The following is a 26,928-nucleotide window of genomic DNA, read 5'->3' as shown; positions in this document are numbered from 1 at the left end:
GCCATGGAAAATGAGAAGTAAAGGGGCAGGACGTTAGAAAACAAGTATGAAAGCTTCTATAATTTACTGACATATTTATGTACCTCATTTCATCCTGCCATGGTCTTGGGGCCACTTATAAAAGCATACAAACTGAAAATGAAATCATATAAAGATGTTACAGATCAAAATCAAAGAAATAAGGCTGGGGGTGTGTAGTTCAGTGGAAGAGCACTTGTCTAACAAGTGCAAGGCCCTGGGTTCAATCCCAGCACTGCATATAAGTAAATAAATTACAAAGAAATTACCAATAAAATTCAAAAGATTTAAGCCACTGAGAAAAAAAATTAAATACATAGATACACTATAGTTATTTGAGACAAGCTAACCCACAAACTCATCTCTAAATTTTGTGACCAAATTTAAAGATCATTCATTTCTAAATTTTGAAGCAAAAGAAATGATAAGATTTGCCCTGCTCCCTTAAGAAAAAGCACATCAATCAGAGACAACTTTTCATGTCTCCACTCCTTAAAATAAAGCATCTTCCCCTGAATGTGAAAGCAGGAGAACTGGAATGATCAAATTCAATACTGGGTAAGGTTCATTTTCTCTTTGGAAGCCAAAAAAGCCAGACACCTAAACAATTCTCAATAGTATCACAACTACCAAGACCTCTGAAAGGGGAAATGAAGAATGCAGGTCTTTAAAAAAGGGCAGACAAGTGAATGAGATGGTTAAGAAAGATCCAAGTCAGCACAATAAAGTAAAAGAAGAAGGCAAAAAGAATAATAGATTATGAAACCACAAACTATAGAAAGAATTTCACCCACTGATATATAATTTAAAAAAATAGTATAGGGGAAAATATAAAAAAAATCCAACAAGCAAAATCTCTGAATTATCCCAAGAAGGCTACTCAAAGGTTACTAACTGAATAACAGAAAATATTTGAAACAGTAAATAAGCATAAGCCATGCCCAGTGGCTCCTGCCTGTAATACCAGATACTGAGGAGGCTAATGTGAGGAGAATCACAAGTTTGAGGCCATCCTAGACAACTCAGGAAGAGTTTTTCTCAAAAATAAAGAAAAATTTTTTAAAAAATCAATAATGCTTCTTAATTTAAAAGAAATTAAAACCTACTACGTAAGCTACCTGAGAGCCAAAGGGAAGCATGTGAACAGAGGCCCCAGCACCTGGCACTACCACCACCCAGGTGAGGCAGGCATTCAGCTGCCCGCACCCCATACTTCCTGTGGCCTAGAGTGGAATGTGGCTGCCACAGGAGGTGGCCTGCGGCAGAACTGACTCAGCCTTTAGGCCCCCGGAGCCCCAGGCTCAGGAGCAGAGGCTCCCTGCACTCGCTCTCAGCACCAGGCACACCCAGCATTATCTGCCCATCATTGTTTAAGAAACTGAAGAGCAAATGAGGATCAGAAATGGCTCTGCCTGGTCTGGTGACTTGAAATTACAGCTCTGGCAGGCCAACACACAATCAATCATCAAGCAGCTGGTCTGCCCCACGTAGCCATCCAATCATCTTATGAAACCAGAAATGCACCCTGCACTGCCCTACCTCTGGAGGTTCTGTTTCTCCAGAACCAGCTTTTCACCAAACACTTCTATTATGTTTCACTTTAACACTGCACACTGTCCTATTATAAATACCAGAAAATGAACAGAGAATGTGTGCATAGAGTCACTAGGGGCCTGTGAGGAAAACATGTTCCTAAGAATAAGAAGTAAACCAATCCTCTTCCTTAAAACATCATTTTATGGGCCCATAAAACAAAGCCAAACTTGTTAATTCTTGTTATTTCACTATTTGTATACATTTGCCTTTAAAAAAATGCTTTTCTTTTCAAACTTCTTTTTAAATTTCATCATTTATTAATCATACAGGATTATATTCTATTGGCTTTTTTTTGGGGGGGGGGTGGGGGGAGTGTGGTCGCATTTACTGGGGATTTAACCCAGGGGCACTTTACCACAGAACCACATCCCCAGCCCTTTTCATAGGGTCTCACTAAGTTGCTTAGGGCCTAAATTGCTGAGGCTGGCCTCAAGCTTGTGATCCTCCTGCCTCGGCCTCCCAAGTCACTGGGATTACAGATATGTGCCACTAAGCCTAGCCATCTATTGGCTTTTTAACAGATTTTTACCCCCATTGTTTATGTTCTGCTCCCAATAACTTCATCAACTGGAATAGACAAATACCATATTCTGGACAACCCAAACAGATAAAGAGGGAAAAAAAAAAAAAAAAGAAAAGAAAACCCAATCACCGAGCACCTTCTACGTGGCAAGTGCTAGGCTCTGAGCTTTCACACAGCCCAGGAGGTAAAGCAGATACCGTCAGACCTACAAATGAGAGAGTCAAGTCAAATCTAGCACAAGTAAGGCCAGTGAGCACGTTCATTAATTGCCTCTCACTGAGACCAAGCCCGGCTTATGCAATCTGTTCTCAGGCTCTGAGCTTCTTTTCAGATTTCAGTCTGCACACAAAGTACTTTCTGAGATGCAGCATTACAAATGTGACAGCTCTATTAATACTACATGGTTAATTTATACATTCTTTGTTCTTTCAAGAGAAAGCATGTGGTTGCATGGAAGTTATCCATGGCTACAAATTTGGAGCCAAAATGCAAAGTGATTAAGAGCTGGGATTCCAAACCACAAACAGGAAAAATTGCTCTGATTTTTAGGTAACTGAGTCATCTTTTGATTACATAAAAGTTTAACTCTGTCACTGCAGTAGAGTTTCCAAACCTATTCCCATTTTATTCACATACTCCTAGCAAAATCTTTATAATTTTTAACTAGAAGAGCATTAGAAAACGGACTTTGGAGGAAAGGATTAATAATAATTAAAACTCTACACATAGTAAAAATAACTTGGGGAAATAGAATGAATTTCTTATCCAGGTAAGGATATCAAAATAAAGGCATTTTTGTCCCAGTGTCCTCTCCTAAAGTTAATAAAAAACAACAAAAGAATAAACACATAAACAAGATAAAACTCCCATCTTTAATGAAAGGAGCCAGCCACAAGCCCAAACAGTAAACACAGCTGCCAAACACGGTGAGATCCACATCCAGAAGGAAGGCCTGGGCCTCATCACAAAAGTGAACTTCCGGCCTCCTTAATGTCAGCGTTAACACTTTAAAAGGCAGGGCCCAACATCCTCCTGCTAGAAGTGGCAGCACTCAGGCCCAGGAGATATAGGAAATGTCCACAAAGTGGACATTAAAGAATTACAGGGAAGAAGAGGGTGAGAAGAAGACAGGCAGGCAGGACACAAGCATCAAATCCCAAATCAGAGAGCCCTTAGAATATCATCCTGAGCCATAAAGACCTCTCAAGTCACCAAAGAGTGCATGGCCAGATCCTCATCCCTCATCCCCAGCCAGCAAAGGGTAAAAGCCTCTCTGAGAGGCCACCCTCAAACCCACCCTATACAATCTCACACTTCTGAGGAAACCAGTGGCCACAGTCAAAGATAAGAACTTATCACAAAAGTACCAACACAAGCCTAGGGCATGAAAGCTAAGAAAGAAGGAATAAAGGGAAGAAAACATAAGCAAAAAAAATGCAGTTTTAAAAGAAATTTCAAGCTGCGAGGGGTCAGGTACACCTGTGATCCCAGCAATTCAGGAGGCTGAGGTAGGAGGATCACAAGTTCAAGGCCAGCCTCAGCAACTTAGCAAGAACCTGTCTCAAAATGAAAAATAAAAAGGGCTGGGGGATGCAGCTTAGTGTTGGAACACCCCATGTTCAATCCCCAGTACCACCAAAAAAAAAAAAAAAACCAAAAAATTATTTTCTGGATTTTTTAATGTTTGCAGCATTACAGATTTTAAAACTCAAAATACATTTTGTATCTCCTTTCATTCACTTCTTTACTAAAAAGGAAAATTAAAGATATAGTTATGAGACTGAGGTAGAAATGTAAAGGAATCAAAATGAATAACTTTGACTAAAAAAAAATCATGAACATTGTGGAGAGGCTTGAAGAACCCCACAATACTAGAGGGGAGCAGTAGATTCCAGACACGGTAGTCGATATTAAAAACAGACAATGGAGTACACTTCTAATGCTTTCAGAAAGAGAATAAAGTAACTGGAACAGAAAAGTATACCCAGATATCAAGGAGATTTGAATCTAAAAATTAAGAGCTTTTCCATATTTAAAAAAAAATTTTGAGACAGCACACCAGGAACCGTGGTACACACCTATAATCCCAGCTACTTGGGAGCCTGAGGCAAGAGGATGGCATGTTCAAGGTAAGACCTGTCTCAAAATAAAAAGGGCTGGAGATGTACTCAGTGGTAGAGCACCCCTAGGTTCAATCCCCAGTACTGGGAAGGAAAAATTTAAAAAAAGCAATGAGACCACATGATCAACATCAAGGCATATCCTCATGGAAAAGGAATCTTGCAAGCATTTGGTAAGACAAGCCAAGAAGGTAGGTTGAAAAAACCCTCTAGATCTCAGATTTCTCTTCAGAGTTCCTCAGCACTGATAGTCAGTGGAGCAAAGTCTGCATAGTTACCAGGGAGAGTGCAAATCAAGAATTTTCTACTGGGACTGAGGCCATAGCTCGGTGGTAGAGAGCCTGCCTAGCATGTGCGAGCCCCATGGCTGTCTAGCATCCCAGCACAGGGGGGAAAAATACACATTTTTTTTTACATCAAGATCAAGCATATAAAAATAATTACTGAATGATAAAATTCAGCCAATCAAGAAATACAGCAAAAATGAGCAATTTGGGGTTGGCATAACCATGGAAAATAATTATCAATGAGCATTCAATCCATTCAAACTAGAATTAAACACCTGCAAGAATTATGACTAAGAAAATATAAGTTATAAATCAAGAAATGAAAATGACAGTGCTGTATCTACAAATGGGGGAAGAGAGGCAGATGATGAATGTGTGTTAATTTCCTCTTCTTTCATAAAAGAAAAACTAAAATGTGTAGCTTGAAAAATAGTGTAATATGAAGTTCTTAATCATTCTTTTTTAAACTATTGAAGTCTTAATAAACTTTCTTATGCTGAATAAACATTTACCTACAGTTCAGGAACTGCTCCTATTTCACTTTAGTTTCCTTTTTTGTTAAATTCAACATAAGAAGTCTTATGTTCATAATCCCATTTTTATAAAAATTATTTCTGTCCAAACAGACAACCACTCATCTTTATCTTGAACAAAATCTTAGAATGAAGTTGACTAACGTTCACAATACTTTTTCTAGGTGCTGAGATTTTGGTTTGTTGGTTTGGTTTGGTTTGGTTTTTTAAAATTATTTGGTTGGAAATGACGGCATGACTGAAAGAAAGTAAATTTCATTTTGGAGAAATGCATTCAATTGTCTAAGATGCAATACTGTGTTATATCATTTATATAAATATCCTTATTAAATATCATAAATACACACTCATGATATTTAGAGGTCTTATGGTTCCTCTGAAGGGTTCTTAAAACTATGGTAGTTCAAAGGGCATTATTTGGGGACATTAGAAATGTTCTCAGTCACAACTACTGCAGGGTTATAGGACTATGAATTTGTCACAACTTATCAAACTGTATATATGACAAGAGATTTGTGTGTTGTGTGTGTGTATAACTGGAGACTAAACTCAGAAGGCCTTCTGCCACTAAGCCACACCCTGGCCCTTTTTATTTTAGTTTGAGAAAGGGTCTCACTATTAAATTACCCAGGCGGACTTCACACTTAAGTGATCCTCCTTCCTCGGCCTCCCATGTCACTGAGATTACAGGCATCTGCCACCATGCTCAACTGAGGAGGGAACACTTCTGCAGTATATAAATTATATCTCAATGAACCCCCATTAAAATAAAATAGTAGCCATTCAAAAAAAATATATTTGGCTGGGCACAATAACACAAAACTGTAATCCTAAGACTCAGGAGGCTAAGGCAGGAGGATCCCAAGTTCAAGGCCAAACTCCACAATCTAGCAAGGCCCTAAGCAAAAATAAATAAATAAATAAATAAGTAAAAAGGGTTGGGGATATACTTCAGTGGTAAAGCACCCCTGCGTCCAATCCCCAGTAACAAAATTTGTTTTTTTAATTCCTATATTGTACTAGCCACACTTTTTTTTTTTGGTACCGGGAATTGAACTCAGGGGTACTTGACCACTGAGCCACATCCCAATCCCTATTTTGTATTTTACTTAGAGACAGGGCCTCACTGAGTTGCTTAGCGCCTCACCTCACTGTTGCTGAAGGTGGCTTTGAACTTGTGATTCTCCTGTGTCTCGGTCTCCTGAGCCACTGGGATTACAGGCATGCGCCACCATGCCTAACTACCAGTACCAAAATTTTAAAAAAATTTTTTTATAAAAAATTATTTTTCTGAGCTGGGGAGGTGGCTCAAGTGGTAACGCGCTCGCCTGGCATGCATGAGACACTGGGTTCGATCCTCAGCACCACATAAAAATAAAATAAAGATATTGTGGTTCACCGAAAACTGAAAAATAAATATTAAAAAATTCTCTAAAAAAATTACTTTTCTTTTTACTTTTTCAGTACTTTATTACTTAAATTACTCATAATGTATAGTTACCAATTTTACAAAAATATCCAAGTTATGGTCCTTTTTAAGTTCTAAATTCTTAAGGAGCAACTTGTATTCATTTGTAGTTTTTAGGAAATAAGTAAAATAAAATAATAATAATAGGGAAATAGAAGGCACAGACGGGAAGAAACTCACGGTAACGGCAGCCACTCTCCGAGGCTGGGTAATGCCAACCACTCTTCCTTCGGCTGTCCAGCCAGCTTCCGCCAGGTACTGCAAGCAGAATAACATCTCACTACACATCTGACACCACTTTTCCAGACAGGACCTCCCCAAGATGATGACCCTGCATTGTATTAAAATCACTGCACAGGAATAACCAGCAAAACTTTGGGGATTATTTTACAAATGATGGATCTTGATAATATTAAGTAATAGCTTAAGTTCACATCAAAGCTGATAAACCAAAGAACCAATTCAGTATTCAGATGCCCCAGTCCTGCAAAATTTCCACATATTACAGCTGCCTCAAGGGGCAAAAAAAAAAAAAAAAACAACTATCCCTGAGTCACTCAAAATAGTACTAAACCTGTAGAACAAAAAATTTTAAACTATGCACAGGGACAGCTGAATATAAATAACAATGTAACAAATTTTAATCAAATAAAACAAAACTAGTTATTCACAATTATACATAAATATATGCCATTAGATTACACTAGCATATATAAAATTTGATTAAATGCACTTATGATTTATTTATGAATTTATTGGATTATAAACACTTAAAATTCTATATGGATAACTGTGACTGCCAGTTAATATTTTTATAATGTCTGTTTTACAACAAATATATAGTCCTTCAAAAATAGAAAAAACAGTATGATTACTATTGCATTATGTGCTCACTGGTTCAAAAGAAATAACAGAAAGATAATATAGACACTAAAGATAATGACTGTCTATAGGGCTGGGTGGCAAAGGGGCAGAAAGAGGGGAAATGGCAACAGGGTAACAGGGATGAAGAAGCAGCAGCAGTGCTCTGACGGATCACTTTGTGTAGCTCTGACTCATAGAACCATGGTCACGCTTCATATTGTTTTTCAATACCCAGAAACAAACAAAACCAACAAGGATGCGCAGGGAAACTCCAAGGAAATACCAGACAAACAATGACCCTTTCTGCATTACAAATGAGTAACAAAACCACACTGAAGGGGGTGCAGAAAAAAATAACTAACTTAAATAAGTATGGTATCTTCACTGGACACCTAAATGTTAAAGACAAAAAGAACTAGACATAAATGGTATAATCTAGTTAAATGTTGATAAATAACCAAATAGGGGTATGAGTTAGCAATCCAAAACTATTTTATTTGTATATTATAATGAGCACCCTAGCATTCAGATCCTGATTTCTAAACACCATTCTCCAATAAAAGGAATCAGTATATATAATATGAGCCACATCTTTTGGAACTAGCAAGTAAAGTAATGGTCAAAAAAGAATGGAGCCTTGCCAGGTGTGATGGTGCATGCCTCTAATCCAGAAACTTGAGAGGCTAAGGCAGGAGGATTGAAAATTAAAGTCCAGCCTCAGTAACACAAATACAAGATCAGAACTATAATAATAATAGCTAAGATTCACTGAACAGCCTACTAAGTATCAGGAGCTTGCTGTGTAATCCTCACAACAAATCCTTAGCAAGACCCAGTGTCAAAATAAAAAATAAAAATGGCTGGGGAGGAGGTGGAGTTGTAGCTCAGTGGTAGAGCACTTGCCTAGCATGTAGGAGGCACTGGGTTCAATCCTCAGCACCACATAAAAATAAATAAATAAAATAAAATAAAATAAAAGTATTATGTCCATCTACAACCAAAAATATTTTTTTTAAAAAAAACTGGCTAGCTCAGTGGTACAGTGCCCCTGGGTACTAGTAACAAAAAGAAAAAAAGATGCAGCCTTTTTTAGAAGAAAAACAGGAGCCAAACTGAAGGAGTTCCTAATGATCAAACATTGAACAATTTGACCCTCAAAATACAAAATAAATAATCACCATATTGGATTTTAACTGATAAAAAATAAACATCCATGAATCCATATTAATATATATATCAAGTGAATGGAAAGAGACAGTTCTTTCTTAGAGAAGATCCCATTTAATAAAAGGAGAGGGAAAGAGAAAAGAAGAAAAAGATCCACTGAGGGGCACTAAAATCTGAAGGCTAAAGTCTGAAGAGAAGCAGAATATTTCCATCTCCCCCAAGATATTTATCAACTAAAAAGGAAAAGACGGAAGCTTTACAAAGGATCATGGTTAACATCACCAGTGACGAGATTCATCAACACCTTGAAAACCTGATGATACACTAGAAGGACACAGTACCATTTCTGGGATATTCATGCCAAAAATGCCTAAGTTTCTTCCAATCATCATGATAAAACAGGACAGACACCCAATCTAAGAGACATTCTAAAAAATAAATTCCTAGTATTCTTTAAAAGACAATGAGGGAACTGAAGAACTATCACACACTGGAGGAGACAAGGGAAAAGTAACAACCAAATGCAAGGGAGGTCCCAGAACTGCAAAAGAACACTACTGGGGAAAACCAGTGAGATTCAGGTAAGTTCTGTAGTCTAGTACTAGTATTGTGCCAAGGTTTATGTTCTGCTTTTGATTACTGTACAAGTTGTGAGGTGAAAGGCACTGGGAATTCTATATTATTTTTGTAACTTTTCTCTTAGTATATAGTTAGTTACAATAAAGTTTAAAATATGGCTGTAAGGAATAAAATGTTGTACACAATGTAGGGGGAGGGAGTTCTGCCATAAAACCAATAATGTTTTTCTCTCTTATATTAATTACATATATAAAATACTACCAATCACCCCAATCAACACAAATATAAGATCAGAACTATAATAATAATAGCTAAGATTCACTGAACAGCCTACTAAGTATCAGGAGCTTGCTGTGTAATCCTCACAACAAATCCTTAAAAAAGACACTATCATCAACAACATACAGGAGAGAGAACAAAGAGATCACATAACTTGTCCAAGGAAGTAAATAAAAATTCAAGAGCTGACATTCAAGTTCAGCAGACCAAAGCCCTGACGCATAACCAGTACACAATTCTACCACCCAAATTCAAACATGCATGAAGCGAATCTGAAACTCAGCAGACCAAAGCCCTCACACATAAATAGGACACATTCTACCACATCAATTCAAACAAGCATGCAGCTAATCTCTTACTGGGGTTCAGTAAAAGAAACAAAATTTTCATAAAAAATACTCTGTTCATAAAGCTGGCACTTCAATACACCATGTGATCCAGACTTCTACTGCATGCTTGGGTCTGCTGAAGGCTGGGGATGTAGCTCAATGGTAGTGCTTGGCTAGCATGTGGGAGGCACTAGGCTCGAACCTCAGTACCACATAAAAATTAAAAAATAAAATAAAGTTATTATATCCATCTACAACTAAAAAAAAAATTTTAATTAAAAAAAGACGGCTGAGAGGAAGAGGCTGAAGACTGCAAAATATAATACTGATATCAAGAGGCAGTGGGTGTCATGGAGGGAGATTTCTAAACCAAAGGCTGAATTCCATCTTGCTCCTACACACTGTTTAAGGATCACCAAATCTAGTCTTCTAGTTAAGAATGGAATTAGGAAGAACTCCATCAAGAACAAATTAGAAAAAAAAAAAAAAAACACACACACACACAGCCGACTGATATTGGCCAAATTATATTATTACATCGTGTACATGTATGAATATGTAATAACAAATCCAACCATTATGTACAAGTACAATGCACCAATAAAAAAAAAAAAATGTGGAACAAAAGAAAAAAAAGTATTAACAAAAATGGGCTAAGAAAAGCCTGTTTTCATAGTCCATTGTTTTTGACAGATTCTAGCAAAAAATACCATCTAACTTCCAAATATAGTTTGTGGGGCTTTAAAACTGGTGTTTGGTGCTTAAGTATGTTGCACTTTCCCAAGGAAAGATACTGCATAAATCTGGCAAAACAGTTTATTTACAAAAAAAATGCTCACTTTACCTCTGGTTCCTTGGCCTTTTCATTTTTCCTAGGCCATAACTCAAACTTAGTTCATGATAAGCTGAAGACAGTGACTGCCTCAGAGAAGGGAAACTAAGTGGCTAGGAGAAAAGGAAAGAGCCATCCACAGAAGTGGCAGACATTGAACCAACAACATAATCTATCACCAACACAGCTTAGGAGACTCACTTTTCACCATTTATTACTTTATACTTTTCAAATTTTTACCATGTATTTCCTATCCAAAAAAAGTATTTACAATAAAATAAAATTCCTGAAAATGATTAAATTCTAATGCACATGCACTGGGGCCAGTAACTCTGTATCAACTATATTTATATTTGATACAGTAACTCTGTATCAACTATATTTATATTTAACTATATATATACTATATGTATATATATATATATGTATATATATATATATATATATACACACACACACACACACACATACACCCCAAATGTGCAAAATGATATATGTGCTAAATTGATCCACTGCATTATTGTGATAATACAAAACTAGAAACAATCTAAATGTCTATCAACTGAGGGTTGGTAAAATAAATTATGTACACATAATAGAATCTATGGAACTGAAAAATTATACATTAACTGAAAAAAGACAAGGTGCATCAAAACATGTACACATGCTACTATTCATATTTTTTAAAAGAATATATATATATTTATATATGAATGAATATTCATATTCATTTCTCTATAGATGCATATAAAATCCCAACACAAGAAACTGATAAAATTGGTTGCATCTGCACAAAAGAAATGAGTATCAGAAAATGGGGCAGTAGGGAATTCTTTCAGGCTTTTTTGGATTTTTAAACCATATAAATCTATTAAATACTCAAAAAAGAATGAAAATATAAAAAATAAGCCTTGTGAGTTTGCTGTCACATTGCCCAGTCTGAATCCTCAGCCCTCTTTCCCTGGACTCAGCCCCTCAGCAGGCCCTCTCTGATCCCTAGCAGCTAAGCCTTGCTGGGGGAAAAGACAGAACACTGTGTGTACTGTATTGATCCCAATCTCTGCTACCCATTCCTTGGAGGGTTATGCGCATAGCTACCCTGCTGCTATCAGGCCTGGCTGTGCAACTTGCTTTGACCCATGAAATGTGAGCAGGAGGGCCACTTCTGGCAGAGGTTTTAGAAGCCATTTCACGACTGTGCCTCGTACCACAAGACCAACAAGTTCTACCTAAGAGCTGTGCCATCAGTCTGGGTCCCTGGGATGACATGCAACAGCTCAAAGCCAAGATGACCACATAATATGAGCAAGAAGTACACCTTTGTGTTTTAAGCTGCTGAGATTTTCAGGTTCTTTGTTACCATAACATAGTTTATGCTGACAAAATAATAATACAGACTAATTCCAAAACACACTAAAATTACTAGATCTCATGTGGCCTTTTATCTCTATTCTATATTCCCCAACCTCTCTACAATGTTCTCTTCTATAAAAGGGTGATAATAATAGTTGCCACATCATCAAGGATTAAATAGACAAATATTTGTAAACTGCTCACACACATTTGTAATGTAGCACTATTACTATAATTACTTATTATTATTACTAACTAAAGACCTCTGGCAGGGGCAGGGGGTGCTATAGCTCAGTGGTAGAGTGCTTGCCTAGCATGCATGAGGCACTGGATTCGATCCTCAGCACCACATAAAAATAAAAAAATAAAATAAAGGCATGCTGTCCATCTACAATTACAAAAAAAAAAAAAAAAAAAAAATTTTAAAGACCTCTCAGAAATTTGACCTGGCCCTTACAAGTAACTTGCTGGGCTCTTAATGCACACCCCTCTGCCTCCAGGCTACCATCCCCTCTGCTATCTGCTTCTCAAACTGTCCTTTCTCCACTAAGTCATTCTCCTCTGCCTACCTTTCCCCAGCTGCACATTAGATTTCCTAGGGAACTTTTTAAAAAGCCTGTGTCTGGGGCTGGGGTTGTGGCTCAGTGACAGAGTGTTCGCCTAGCACTGGGTTCGATCCTCAGGACCACATAAAAATAAGTGAATAAAAATAAAGCCATTGTGTCCACCTACAACTAAAAAAAAAAAAAAAACTATATATATATAAATAAAAAGCCTATGTCTGGACCCCATCCCAAACCCATTAACCGGAATGAGGTAGGTAGGAGAGCAGACAAAGATTAAGAACCATTCAGATACAAACAAGTCCACAAGTCTGAACCAAGTGATCAGTAACACACCATCAGCACATTCAAAAATGCAAAGGGATGTCCATGGGTTTCCCCGAAAACTCTCCCACCTGTAAAACCCTACCATAGCTGCTGCTGCTGCTGCTTCCTTACCTTCCCTGTGAACTATCCTTCTCCTCCTCTTCTTCCCACCCCACTCCCCAGGACTGGATCCCCCAATATAAAGAACCCAGGACTGAATCAGGGCTCCTGTTCCCTGGCCACTCACCTCCTGAAACTCCCTCCTCTTCTCTGCTTTCTCTGACCACAGAGGTTCTACCGATTCCTTGGCCACCTCCTTCAGGCCACTTGTCTCCTTTCTGCTCTTGACCCTAAATGTTAGTGCTCCCGAGGCTTTGTCTTTGATTCTTTCCTCAACTCTTTCTGTTCTCTTTCGTTCCTGCATGTATCAGGAAGTTTCATCAATACGTGGATGGTCTGCAGGTCCACATCCTTTGTGTCTGACCTCTGCCAGGCTTCAGACTCCCAATCTAACTTTCCTGCTAATAATGTCATCAAAGATCATCAATGACATTAAGAAAACCTGGGTCTGTTTAATCAACCATCAGTTTTCCCCAAACCAATTTCCTTTTTGCTTTTCGATCTCATTTAACACTACCACTGTTCTCCAAGCAGAAAGGCTTGGCTAGTCAGCCTCCAATTCTATTCCTCCCCTTTGTCATCACACATATCTACCAGTTTTAATGACCAGAGCCCCCAACTCTAAGACTGCTCCCATTCCTATCCCCAGAGGATCCCATTACCACTCTTTCCCAGTGCAATAGCCCTTTGTGGCTTGCCTCCTCTGGCCTCTCAGTCATGTTAAGTCTAAATTTTAGAAATGTTCCTATAGCTCTGCTGGTTATTTTCATAAAACCTACAAGGACATCACTTAGAAACACTGGTAGACATTATTTACTAAAGTTGAACATATGATCCATTATGGCTACTCTGTATAAACCAACAGAAACATGCACATGTCTAACAAAAATAAGCAACAGAGTGCTCCTCAGAACACCGGTCATTACAACTAAAAACTGGAAACAACCTGACTGAAAATCAACAGTAGGAAGGAAAAATCAACCACAGAACAACCTACGATAGACCGCCACATTACGGGATCAGCAAGCATTTTCTGTCGAGGGCCACATAACACATTTTTAGGCTTTGACAGTCTTAGGGTCTCTGTAGCAACTGCTCAACTCTGTACTAGAGCATGAGAGAAGCCCTGGGAATACCTCATCAAGTGTGGCTGCTTGTCAAGGAAGCTTTATTTACAAAAACAAGCACTGGGCTATGGTTTGCTGATACCAGCTTAAACAAATCCCATTTATCTTTTCAGAGAAGGGTTATTCCATTATTATTTTAGAATTATAACAAATTAAAGACAACTAATAACTTTGGTACTAACCAAAGAAACGATAAGCTCTAAAAGTTTAATAAAAATTATTTGAAGTGAGTATTTCTTAATTGAGAGGTGAGCACTTCCCAAGAGACCTTAAAAACGCAAATGACAGTAAAGACAGTTCTTAAGTCGCTTCCAGGCAAATCTGTGGAAAGATGTACCAAGTATGTACTCACCTGAGGAATCTGTGTGCTTTTCCCACATCCTGTTTCTCCAACAATCACCACTGTCTGGTAGTTTTCTATCAAGTATAAAATATGATTCCTAAGCTGGAAAAGAAAAACTATATATTGTAAGTAGCCATATGTTATCTCAAAAGACCTAAACAAAAATATTTAAACATTGTAAAATAAGCTCTTGCTAAAAGAAAGTAAATTTTAAAAATAACTATCAAAATGTATTTCCAATTCTCAGGTACCATTAGTGTCAATATGAGCTGACACAGCTCCAAGTGTAATACTTATCAAAATAGAAAATGTACCAACTCTTTGACTCAAGATTTTCCCTATGAACATACTAATGTATGTATACAAAGATACATGTACAAATTAACTCACTGCAGAATTGTTTATAACAGCCAAAAATCCAAACAGTTTAATGTTCATCAACAGGTATTTGATCAGTTATGAAACACTGTAATGATGGAATAATTCAGTTGTTAAAAAGAATAAATTTCTATTTATACAAATACAGAACAATCTGCAGAATACATTAAGGAAAGAAAGCAAAGTATAGAACAATGTAAATAATATATTAGTATTTGTATTTTTAAATAACAGATAGAAGCTGGGGTTGTAGCTCAGTGACAGAGTGCTTGCCTAGCACGCACGAGGCACTAGGTTCAATCCTCAGCACTATATAAAAATTTTAAAAAAAATTAAAAAAGGCATTCTGTTCATCTATAACTACAAAAAAAATTTTTTAAAAAATAAATAAAGGATAAATTCAAATATACTTATTTATACACAGGTTTTCTCTGGAAAAAAAAATAAAACAAGAAACTAAATTGTTCTGTCTCTAAGGAGAGAAAAAAGGGTAGATAAGGAACAGGATGTGAAGGAGATCTCAGAATTCGATACAACACACATGTGCTACCCAACTGAAAAGTTTTACAAATATAGGAGGGTGGGGATCAATTTCTTATCTATGATTTCAAAAAAATTAAAAAATAAAGTGCATTACTTATGGTAGCAAAAAAGAAAGTTTTTTCATTTATTAATATGTAAAAAGTCCCAGAAAAAGGACTAGGGACATGGCTCAGTGGGAGAGTGCTTGTGTAGAACGTGTATGGCTTATACTACCAAAAAAAAAGAAAAACAAAAGAAAGAAAAAGTTCCAGAAAAAAATAAATACGTAAAATGTTTTCAAGTCTATCTCTAAGTCCAAGTTCACAATAAAGCATCCAAAAGTTACATTTATTTTTTCAACATATAGATTTCTTTTATCTAGTCAGTGTGAGCAGAAACACTCGTTTTACCATTGAAAAAGCCACAAGTCGGGTTGGGGATATAGCTCAGTTGGTAAAGTGCTTGTATCCCATGCATAAGGCCCTGGGTTCATTCCCCAGCACCACAGGGGGGAAAAAAAAGGCCACAAGTCATTCTGACATCTTCTATTTGGCCTCAGAAGGTATTTCTGCACACAGCTGATACAGACACAATGATGGTCTAGAGGCTAATGAAGGGATCCCAGAAATACCTGGTTTGGAATGAAGGAAAATCTGCCTCATGTTCTTTCTCTGATCGTTGCTCAGCTCATCTGTTGCCACACCAACAAGGTGTTTGGAAAGGACAAGAAGAGCTGGGATGCTGCCAGTCTCTAACTAGCAAATAAGGAGGTGGCTATTCTGGGCTTTTGAATTTGGCATTATCTGGGATTTAGATATGTAGTCCTAATGTCTTCATGTGAAAATCTTCAAGGACATTTTTTTAACATGAAGATTCCTAGTCCTATCACCAGGGTGTCACTAAGGCTGGGTGGGCCCTAGGAATCTGTATTTATGCACACACCCAAAGGAGAGTCAGCTGCAGGTGGTCTAATGACTTTCACTATATGTTTTCTTCTAGAATGCCTGGACTTTGTGCTTCCTTTCACGCTGGGTGGGGAAGAGGAAAGCTTTGAGTTCTTTACAGTTATTTTGTAAATGGCAAATTGACATGAACCTATGGACAGATGGATGGATGAAGAGTAAAGGAAATTTGAAAGACAATTTGAATACAGATAGAGCAACAGACAAGGCATTCTACAAAAAAACAAACAACAAAAGCCAGGAAAAGATGGAAACAAACTAGGCAAACTCTATTAGAGGGGCTATGAAGAGCTCAGGTTTGATTTGGAAATGAGCTGGGAGAGGTGTACTCAGGGCTTCACTCTGAGGCCTTAAGGTAGAGCTAAAGGGTCTGGACTACCTAAGAGGCAGTGTGGGCTCACTTAAGAGACAGTGTGGACTCAAGAATTTTGAGAAAATTGGCAACAAGGCTGATTTGGATGTGAAGAAACCAAAGGCTATAATTCCAGCTTCATATTCTACAGGCTTAAGGGATCACAGCAGCGTGGAGACAAAGAACGCTCACATTTGAGAGATAACAAAAAGGTTTCTGGTCTAGACACTGATAGAACATCAGTAACACCACCAGGCTCAGTGAAACCAAGGAGCGCTGGTAAGGAGGACAGGACTGAACTTCAGAATGGGAGAGCTGGGCTGGGTGTAGTGGTGAACACCTATAATCCCAGCGGCTCCAGAGGCTGAGGGAGGAGGATTTTGAGTTCAAAGCCAACCTCAGAAACTTAGGGCTGACCTGTCTCTGAATAAAATATAAAATGGGCTGGGGATGTGGTTAAGTGTCCCTGGGTTCAATCCCCGGTACCAAAAAAAAAAAAAAAAGGAAGTGCTGACAGGAATAAAAGAACAAGAACAACTTTGCATAGCAGTGTCCCGGACCCCAAGAGAACACCAGCCAACAGAAGGCAGCTAAGGCAAGCCAGCTGTGATGGCACATCCCTGTAACCACAGCAACTTGGGAAGCTAAGGCAGGAGGATTGAAAGTTCATTTTAATTCTATCAGTACAGCTAAACTGTTTTCATTGTTTTAACATTTTTACATTTATTTTATCTCATGTAACACAGAATGAAGAACAGCCAAGAAAAAGCCAAAATTTGAGTACCTAGTAAACAGTAATTTCCTTGTACTGGAGCATTTATTACTTATCAGGTAGCATCTTACCAGACACTCTGCATGGGTTATCTCATGGTCCCCGAAACAGCCCTATGAGATAGGTGCTGCCATTAGTCCCACATCATAGGTAAGAAAATAAAAGCTCAACAAGGTGAAACAACGTCACACAGCACACAAATGGTGAATCTGGGTTGGAACCCTGAAGTCTACTCAAGAGCCTACAGACTTCATTGTGGCTAAAAACAAGTGACCCTCCACAGTGAGGAAGCAACAGTGAACCTACCTCATCACCTGAGGGTCAAAATTATTAATGTTCACATGTAATAGATCAAGTTAGTCACCTGAGAAGAAACCTAGAGACTGTCAGTTCATAAGTCACTAAAATGTTTGGGGTCACAGAAAACTCCAATCCAGGCAACTTTGCTAAATTTAGAAGGCTGTGGTTCCATATCCATTTGGAGAAAGAATATTAACAGAAGAGGAATTACCAACACAGTCTAGACAAAGGGACTCCCTAAGTGTAAGAACTTGGCATCTTTCATCCAGCTCTATTCAGGAGAGAGACATGGGTGCTGCTGGCCATGCCAGCTCAGGGGCCATTCCAGAAGCATCCTACAAGGAGACAATCCTTCACCATTCATCAGAGACTGTAGGAAATAAATATTCTTCAATTGTATCAAACCCACCTTTAACTCAGTCTACTTTCTGATTACAACTGGGCTTCCCATGTGGACTTGCCAACAGGGAGTAAGAGTATCCATCAACTGTGTACTAGAGAACTACAGCTCACCATTAGAACATATTCTGAACTCATACTTGTTTACACTTTGGTCTCCTGTGAGCTGAGCATGCGTGGATTTTATTTGCACTCAGTCAAGTGCTGGGACATGCACACACAGTGACCAAGCTGAAATCTGTCACTGTCCTGGCTGAAGCTAGGGTCCTGACCAACCTCGTAAACTGAAACAACCTTGAACTCCCAATTAACCATTCTGTTGTTGTTGTTGTGCTGGGAATTGAACCCAGGGCCTTGTGCATGTGAGGCGAGTACTTTACCAACTGAGTTACAACCCTAGCCCCCAATTAATCTTATTTAAAGGAATATGTCTTTAAAAGGAAAGCAATTCGTGATGTGTTAAAGCTGAGTATACAGACATTTGCTGAGTTATTCTGTTTATTTTTTTGTATGTTTGAAATCATCCATGATTGAAAGCAATGAAAGGGAAAAGAAACAACTTTCCAATTCTTTCCATCTTAAGAACAGTTAATTACTGTTAACCAGTTAATTCACACAAGTTTTTAAAAGTGTTCCTTTAGGATTTGGGCTCCTCTAGCTCACTGTGTTCAAAGAACATTAAGAGTTAGGGCACAGTGTCTTTTGGTGCCAACTACAAAGCTTCAGCACACCCACGAAGCAGCCCAGACTTGCCATACCTTGAACACGGGCAGCTTCTGCCTCTGCTGCTCTATGGAAAGGGCGGCGTAAGGATTGTAAACAATGGTTGTCCCAGAATTTTCAGTGACACTTTGTCTCTCTTCAGAGATGCTGACACCTGGCCCCTCTGTACCTGTAGCAGAAATGTTTTATCAGATTCTCTGATACAGTGAACAAAAAAGGATGTAATTTTCAAAGTTTCAAAGACCAATACATCCATTTGGAGAAATAACATATGAATAGAAGAGGACCATCTGGACAAGATGCAATGTTTTTTATCTTAAACTAATATTAAACACTAAGTTTCAGAAAGTTTTTTTAATAAAATATTTATTTTTATTGTAATTGGACACAATACCTTTATTTTATTTATTGTTATGTGGTGCTAAGGATCAAAACCAGGGCCCTGCATGTGCTAGGCGAGCGCTCTACTGCTGAGCCACAACCCCAGCCCAAGTTCAGAAAGTTTAAAAAAAAAAAAAAAGCTAGGAAAGTACCTATCAGAACACAAAAATCTTCCTTAAAAGCTTCACTGCAGTGTCAAGAATAAGAGATAACAATCTCACTGAGCTGCCATGGCCACATACAACTGTGTACTATCAAACACTGAACAGAAGTGAATGAAAGCCAACGACGAGGCCACAGACAAAGCCCGTTACTGTGAGACGAACAGGACGATAGGAACCAGGGACTTGAAAGCTGCCAAGGTTTTCTCCTTCTCTTATCTCTAACCTCTAGACAAGTTCCTTTCAGCCCCTGGGGGTGGCTTCTCTACAGGAGCTGGAAAGACTGCTGACAGTGCCTGAGCTCCGCTCTCAGCTCCTCTGCCAATCATTCTCACACACCTGGTGAGGGTGGAGGGAGGCCTGCTCTGTGCTGGGCACCGTTCTGAGTGTGAGAAGCACAACAGTCAGCAGTTCAGGCAGGCGCAGGCCCCACTGTGTGGAACTTACTTCTCTTTTGCTTCTTTCCAGTAGAACATAATAACTTGGTGCATGAAGTAGTAACAGGTGCCATGGAAAGAAAGAAAGCCACCATAAGAGGGCCTGAGAGTCTCAGGCGTGTGCTCTGCATGGGGTGAAGGAGGCACTATATACTGGACCATCGGGCACTCTCTTCCCAGCTTACATCCAACACCCACCCCATCCACTCACTCAAGGCCAAAGGAGCAGGATGCACTACATGGCTACGTGGGAAAGTGCTATTCCCAGAAACACTGTGCAGAGCAGATTAAACAGATAGCCACAGCTCCTTGCTAAGAACAATGACAAATTGGTGCTCAGTTTGAAGAACAGGGAACCAAATCCCACTCTAAAAACCTATTGAAGGTACCATAGACCATTACCCTGAAAAGTTAAAAGCCTCAGGAGAAACATGGGTTCAAATTTTATGATCATCTTCTATAACCTTTCATGCTGATTTGTTTGGGGACCTTAGGACAAACTAGGAATAGTCAGTAAATGACACAGGGTTCAGAATTCCACTCAACATAAGGAAGATAATTCTAAAAGTAGAGCTGTTCGGCAATGCAGCATGTTGCCTTGTGATTCAATAAAAGCCCTCCCTAGAAGTTCAGACCCATGCTGTGTGGTCTCCCACTGGGACACTCAAGGGATAATTACCAAAAACTACTATCTCCCAGGTCTTCTGAACTCAAAATTTGTGATGCTGTGAGAAAGTACAGGGGCTTTGTGATAAGACTGTTGAAACCAGTGATTTAATTTTACATTTTGGGGGATCCTGGATCACTTTAACAATTTAATAAAAGCTATGAATTCCCTATCCTGAAAAAATACACCAAATATAATTTATCAGAATAGAAAACACAGGGGTCCATAGGTCTAAAGCTTTAGAGTCACTGCTGGAGATCTCCATTCCCTTTCCATTGGACTTCCAGGAACACGGTTTTTATGTTCCAGAGGTTCAACATTGCCAAAAATCAGATAAGTGGGGCATTGCTCTATTGCTTTTGCCAAAATGTTGACCTTCTTTCCAACAAGATAAAAGATAGAACAGAACCTGGAACAAAGCCTGTGCTCAGAGAAGCAGGTTTCCTGTCCTTTTCTCTCTCATTATTGCTACATCTTAATAACTCCTTGGAATCTTTACCCAATAAAACTATCCCAAAAAATACCTATCCTTGGCGGGGTCTGGTGGTGCACACCTGTAATCTCAGCAGCTTGGGAGGCTAAGGCAGGAGAATCACAGGTTCAAAGCCAGTCTCAGACACTTAGCGAGGCCCTAAGCAATTTAGCAAGACCCTATCTCAAAATAAAATACAAAAAGGGCTGGGGTTAAGATTCAATGGTTAAGAGCCCCTGAGTTCAATCCCCAGTATCAAAAAAGAAAAAAAAAAAAAAACCTTTTCCAAAACATTTTAAACCATCCCACCCATGTCTGGAATATTTTAACCCTGCTCCTGCTTAGGCCTTACTTCCTCCCCACACCAGGGCTTAATACAGCAGGGGTCTTCTTCACTATGCCATCCCTCCCTTGTCTCTGACTCACAGTCCAGTCCATCTCAGGATATTCTGTTATGAGCTCTTTTCAAGAATAGTGGCTGTCAATCGAGAAACAGCTTATTTCCTTACAAAAGACTTTGTTCATTCAAACCAGCACATCAGGACTCCCTTCCCTCTGTACACATGCCACACCCACTCTGGCTGCTTAAAGTTACTTTTTCACTGGGTATGTACTCTTGTTTAAGGGAATAACAACTTTGCAATTTTCACAAACCATGAACACCTTCATTCTCCATCTATTAAAAAAAAAAAAAAAAAGGCCCAGTCCAGCATTCCCTTTACTTAACCCAACTTTTCAAAATTTGATTAGTGGGTTATGAAATCGATACAGGGGTCATATCAGCCTTTTTAAAATAATGAAATAGAAATAAGGGCAGAATGTGAAGCTCAGTAGACCTCATGTTTAGTAAGCACGGCCTGGTTTGATCCTCAAAACAAAAGAAAGAAAGAAAACAAACAGGAATTATCAGAGCACATTTCAAAAAGCAGTATTATTTTTGTACAATATTTTCAGCTATGTGTGTGTGCTATATCACAATACAATACATTTCTCACTGTGAGTCAGGTCAAAAAGCTTCAAAGCTGTTGTTATGAACTTTTTATAAAGCCCCTGAATAGCAACCATTAATGTCTGTTGAGTGAGCATATGGAAATGGACAGGCAGGCCCTTCTGATCCATGTGTGCTAAAAAATTCAGTGATTTTTTTTTTCTATAAAAATTTTAGGTAGGTCACACTACTAAGGTAGAGAACACAAACTGGTAGTTTAAGGTCCCCCGACATGCTCTTGTTAAAATGTTTTAATTTGGTCCATTTAAATGATGAGGCAACATTTTTCAATTAGAATTCCCATTAGAATCTGGATATCTGGCAACTCTGAGCCCAACTGGTAACAATTAGGTGGAGCTCCTTGCTTCAGCATATGCAAGCTCCAATGTATATCTACACTGTCTGTATCTATGCAGTGTGTGTTCACTCTAGTTTGCTACAGTCCCCATCATTCATTATTCCACTAAGTAGCTTCACTCATTCCAGTAGTCTGAAGGACATGTAGCTGAGCCTGTGACTCCTGGCCTACAGGATATATTCACAATTCATTCCAATATCTAGCCATTTTTCCAGCTTCAGTCACCTCCCTGCAATTTCCACAACCCATTTCATATCTTGCCCTTGTGTCTAATCATCTGTAAAATAAGAGTATTAACTCCATTACAAAAATACTATGATTGCTTAACACAATACGGTAAGTGAAGTCAAAGCAAGGGCCCAGTAATGTGTATTAAAGCCACTCCCATCTCAGTTAATGACAGTTTACCTAGTGTTCCCAAGTTTAGATGCATGCTGGATTCCCCTAAGGGCTGAAAAATACTGCTGCCTGGTTCCTAGTTCTCTGGACTTCTGAGATATGGGGTACAAAAGGACACTAGGATTTTTTAAAGCTTCCCAAGAAATTCCACTCTATGCAGAATTTGAGAACCACTTACCAGCCTAGAAATCTGAGTTGTTAATGACTGCACCTTCTCCCCTAACTGCCTCCAAAATGTCTGTCCAGTAAATCCCTCAACTGAACTCCCAGGCCAAGACTGAGGTCTACAACATCCTCCTGGATGCTAGTAGCACTTCTCTTAAGATTATGTCCTTAAGACTGGGGATGTAGCTCAGTGGTACAGCACTTGCCAAGTGTGCAAAAAGCAAAGCCCTAGATTCAATCTCCAGTATTGCCAAAAAATAAAAAATACAAAAGTGTCCCTGCCTCTAGTTTGCTCCTCAATCCATTTGCTACAACACCACCAGCATTACTTTTCTGAAGTAAACCAGACTATACAATTCCCCTACTTAAAAAGTGAAGTCCATATTCTTTTACCTTGTCAGAGAGATCTTTGACAATGAGACCCCTCCCTACCTTTGAAGCTTTATCTTCTGCCACATCCCCAAAAGCATCATGCCACATAACACCATCACACCACTCTGTTATTTTGGTTTGGGGGGCATTTTTATGACAGAAATTCCACTGTGCCTTTTTCACACTGCACCCTTTGCCTCTAGTTCTATTTCTCCATGAAATAAAACCTTATTCATCCCTCAATTTCACTACAAAAATACTACCATCTTTATGAAGTATTTCTTACCCACGCATTCAATCTTTCCCTCCCTCTTCTATACTTCCATTTAATTATAAATAGCTACATATTTAGTGCTAACAGCCTTTCAACTTTTCATATATTATTCTCATTTAATCCTCACAATTCCATTATGCCAAATTATAGATGAGAAAACCTGATGGAGCACTCACTTAACTTTGTCAAGCCACCAAGTTAGTTAAGTAGTCGGTCGAGATGGCCACTACAGTCTTGACTCTTGAGCCCATTTTCTTTAACACCACCCTATTCTGCCTCATTTAAAATCTCTTAACAGGCTTCTAACTTCACATTCAATTGAGAGAGAAGTGCACCTTAAGAGCACAGCCCTGATCATTTATACATGGGATTACAGGTTCAATAAATGCACTCTCAAAGAACTAAATAGAAGAGAACTCTTAGAGTAATTCCATGTTCTTTAATCAAAACAGTACCCTGGCTTAATTTTCAACAACTCACTCAGGTCTTTATTATACTTACATTTTGATCTATTACTAAAGTCTTGAATAAACAAAATAAAAAGTAATTCATTACTTAATGGGATCTTAGTTTTGGCTGCAAATAAAACTCAGGATGAATACATGGCTGATGCCCTGAAATGCTGAATCATAAAACTGTCATAACAAGCAAACTACAGATTTTACAAAAGAATTAAGTCCATCTCTTGCTTAGGTTTATTTCCCATATCACTTATATGGGAAATAAACCTAAGCAAAATGGTCGGAATTTCAGGGAAACATTATAAAACACCCTTGAAAAGCCTTCCATATATTATCTTTTCTGTCTAACTTCATTTTTGCTGCATAATACTTAGCATATCCAGACCAGTAGGGGTAATAAACTGGTAACTGGCATGCCTATAATCCCATCAATGGGGGAGGCCGAGACAGGAGGATCCTAAATTAGAGGCCAGCCTGGGCAATTTAGCAAGATGCTGTCTCAAAAATAAAAAGGGCTAGGATGTAGTTTCAGCCGTAAAGTGACCCTGTTTTCACTACCCAGTACCAAAAGAAACAAAGACAGGCTTGGATTTTTTTTTTTTTTTTTTACCTGAAACTGATGGAAGAAAAGTAAGTACAATGCATCTAGCATGGTCTGGTATACATAAACATTCAATATACTCACCTGATTAGTAAGTGCCAAAATAAAGCATTTTGTGATAGTGATTTGTGTTAGTGCACAGAAGAGGAAGGGAGTGGTGGTCAATAAGAAGGAGGAGGGTGTTCACTTTCTGGTAAAGATTCAGGGTTATGTCTACAGAATATAACACTCTCCCTTTTTACGAGTACTTTAAGTCAAACAATGTGCCATGCTCGCTATTCAGCCCTACAACATAGATGTTATTATTTTGCCCATTTTACAGGTGAGGAGACCAAAGCTCAGAGGGGTTAAGCCTCTTGCTCAAAGTTACCCTGCTATATAAGGCAGAGCCAAAGAATTGAACCCAGGCAGTCTGACTCCATAGCTCGAGCTCCTAAGCCCTAAAGCAGCACCGCCGGTCCCGCCCCTAAGGAGCCCCAGGGCTGTAGGAAGGTACGCGCGGGCGCTTTAAGACTCCCCATCCCGCGGGATGGGCAGGACAGGGCAGTAGCGAGGAAAACGAGGCTCGAGGAGGCTGAGACTCAAACTAGGTCACAGGGAGAGCTCTACACAGCTTGGGGGCAGGCTCCCCACTCCCACGGGTCCACTGTGGGCGCCAGAGCCGCAGAGTCCTCCCGCACAAAGGTGCCCAGCCCGGCCAGGTCAGGCCTACGAGCAGGTCCGCAGGCGCCAGGGCGCCGGCCGCGGTGCCGAGGCCGAAGTCAGGCCGCCGCACCTGCCCAGCGTTCCTCCAAGGGCCTTACCGGGTCGCCAGAATTTCACGGGTCCCAAGGGCGCAGCCATGCTGGGGTGAAAGGTCACGAAGAAGGCTCCACCCCGCCGTCGCGCGCGGGTCCCGCAGGGTCCAGGGGGCGTGGCCCGCGAAGAACCTCTGCCTAGACGGATCGAACGGTAGGACGACCACGCCCCCTGTGGCACCGCCCCCTCCGTACCACGTGACCTTCGGCTTCGCTCCAGCCCCGCCCTGGGCCCACGTGACCCTCCCGCCCTGCCTTATTGAAGCGGAGGACGTGTGTCTCTTTTTGTGTTCGGCTTCGTGGGTGTGGATGGCCAGTTTGCTCCGTGGAAGCTGCACACTTACGGGCCCGCGGGCATTGAGACAGGCGCTGGCTTGAGGGCCCTCGTACGCGACGTGGTGCTGAGGTCCCAGATTAACCAAGACGTTACGCGCTGTCCCTGCTTCCCTGTTTCTGTTTCAGTCTCCTCATTTCCAAGTCGAAAGATGATAATCCTGTACGTCGCAGGTTTGATGATGCAGTAAACGTTAGGTGTCTACGTGTGGCCAGTTAGGATTTCTACCTGTTCATGAAGTTTGCATCCCAGGCCAGGGCTAGGGATGGAGTGAATTGTAAATTTTATAAGGCTGGAGAAACAGTAGGTTTTATTAATATCCGTAAGTAAAACAATATGAAGTGTTATAGAGATGACAAGAGTAATGTAGGAAAACAGGGATGGAGGAGTAATTGCCTTGGAAGAAGGGACTAGAAATAAAATCAAAAGCATTCACCTAGCTGATGAATTTTCCTGGTTCCTATCTGACTTTACTCTTAGATGTAAAATGAGATTTTTAAGCAAGCTAGGAGTGGTAGCATGTGCCTGAAATCTTAGGCTAAAACAAGAGGATCTCAAGTTTGAGGCTAGCCTGGACAATTTGCCTAATTTAGTGAGACCCTACTTAAAAATAACAAAGGACAGGGGATGTGGCCTAACATATGCGAGGCTCTGGATTCAGACCCTACTACTGGGGGGAAAAAAAAAGTATTAAATGCCAGCATGTCGAAAGCAAGACTTTTCAGGCAATGAGTGTTACCTCTCATTACTTCAACTCAGAGCAAATGTGGGTGGGGTGTAATCTGATTTTATCTGTGTATGTTATAGTTTTTAGTTCTTTATGACATTGATCCTTCTAAAAGCAAAAGACAAGATTATTTGTGAATACAGGGAAAGTGAAAAAAGTGTCACTTTTTAAATTACTTTTTTTTAAAAAAAGACTGAGTCTTCCTATGTTGCCCAGGCTAGTCTCTCCTGGGCTGAAGCAATCCTCCTGCATTAGCTTCCCAAAGAAGCTGAGACTACAGATTTGGGCCACTGGGGACAGCTTTATTTCTATATTTTGATATTACTCATGACTTAATATGAAGAAATCTTCCTGTTTACAAAGAGACAATGGATTGGCCATGCCCAAATTATTGGATTGCAGTCTTAAAACTGGAAGAGATTTTAGTCAACCTTTAGCCTAAATTCCTTGTCTTATAGAAAATTGAGGTCCACGGAGGTTAAAAGGATTTGATCAGAATCAATGAGCTAATTCAGTACC

General features: G+C 39.4%; 1 protein-coding gene across 2 annotated transcripts in view; it reads right to left on the bottom strand.

The window, feature by feature from the left end:
* The window catches only part of Dhx35 (DEAH-box helicase 35), a 72,068-nt gene extending 46,567 nt beyond the window's left edge, over positions 1–25,501 (bottom strand). For both annotated transcript variants that reach the window (XM_046433619.2, XM_058575430.1), the window contains exons 1-4: positions 25,355–25,501; positions 18,851–18,984; positions 14,417–14,509; positions 6,726–6,803 (exon numbers count right to left, since the gene is read on the bottom strand). In XM_046433619.2, the coding sequence (XP_046289575.1) occupies positions 6,726–6,803; positions 14,417–14,509; positions 18,851–18,984; positions 25,355–25,394 (345 nt within the window). In that variant the 5' untranslated portion in view covers positions 25,395–25,501. The remainder of the gene's footprint in view (positions 1–6,725; positions 6,804–14,416; positions 14,510–18,850; positions 18,985–25,354) is intronic.
* Positions 25,502–26,928: the final 1,427 nt, after the last annotated feature.

This window comes from Marmota monax, unplaced genomic scaffold (assembly GCF_021218885.2).
Source record: "Marmota monax isolate L192 unplaced genomic scaffold, Marmota_monax_Labrador192_F-V1.1 WCK01_AAM20220418_F8-fsc00014, whole genome shotgun sequence".
In the NCBI taxonomy this organism is placed as follows: Eukaryota; Metazoa; Chordata; class Mammalia; order Rodentia; family Sciuridae; genus Marmota; species Marmota monax.
This window is presented reverse-complemented; position numbering and strand designations above follow the sequence as displayed.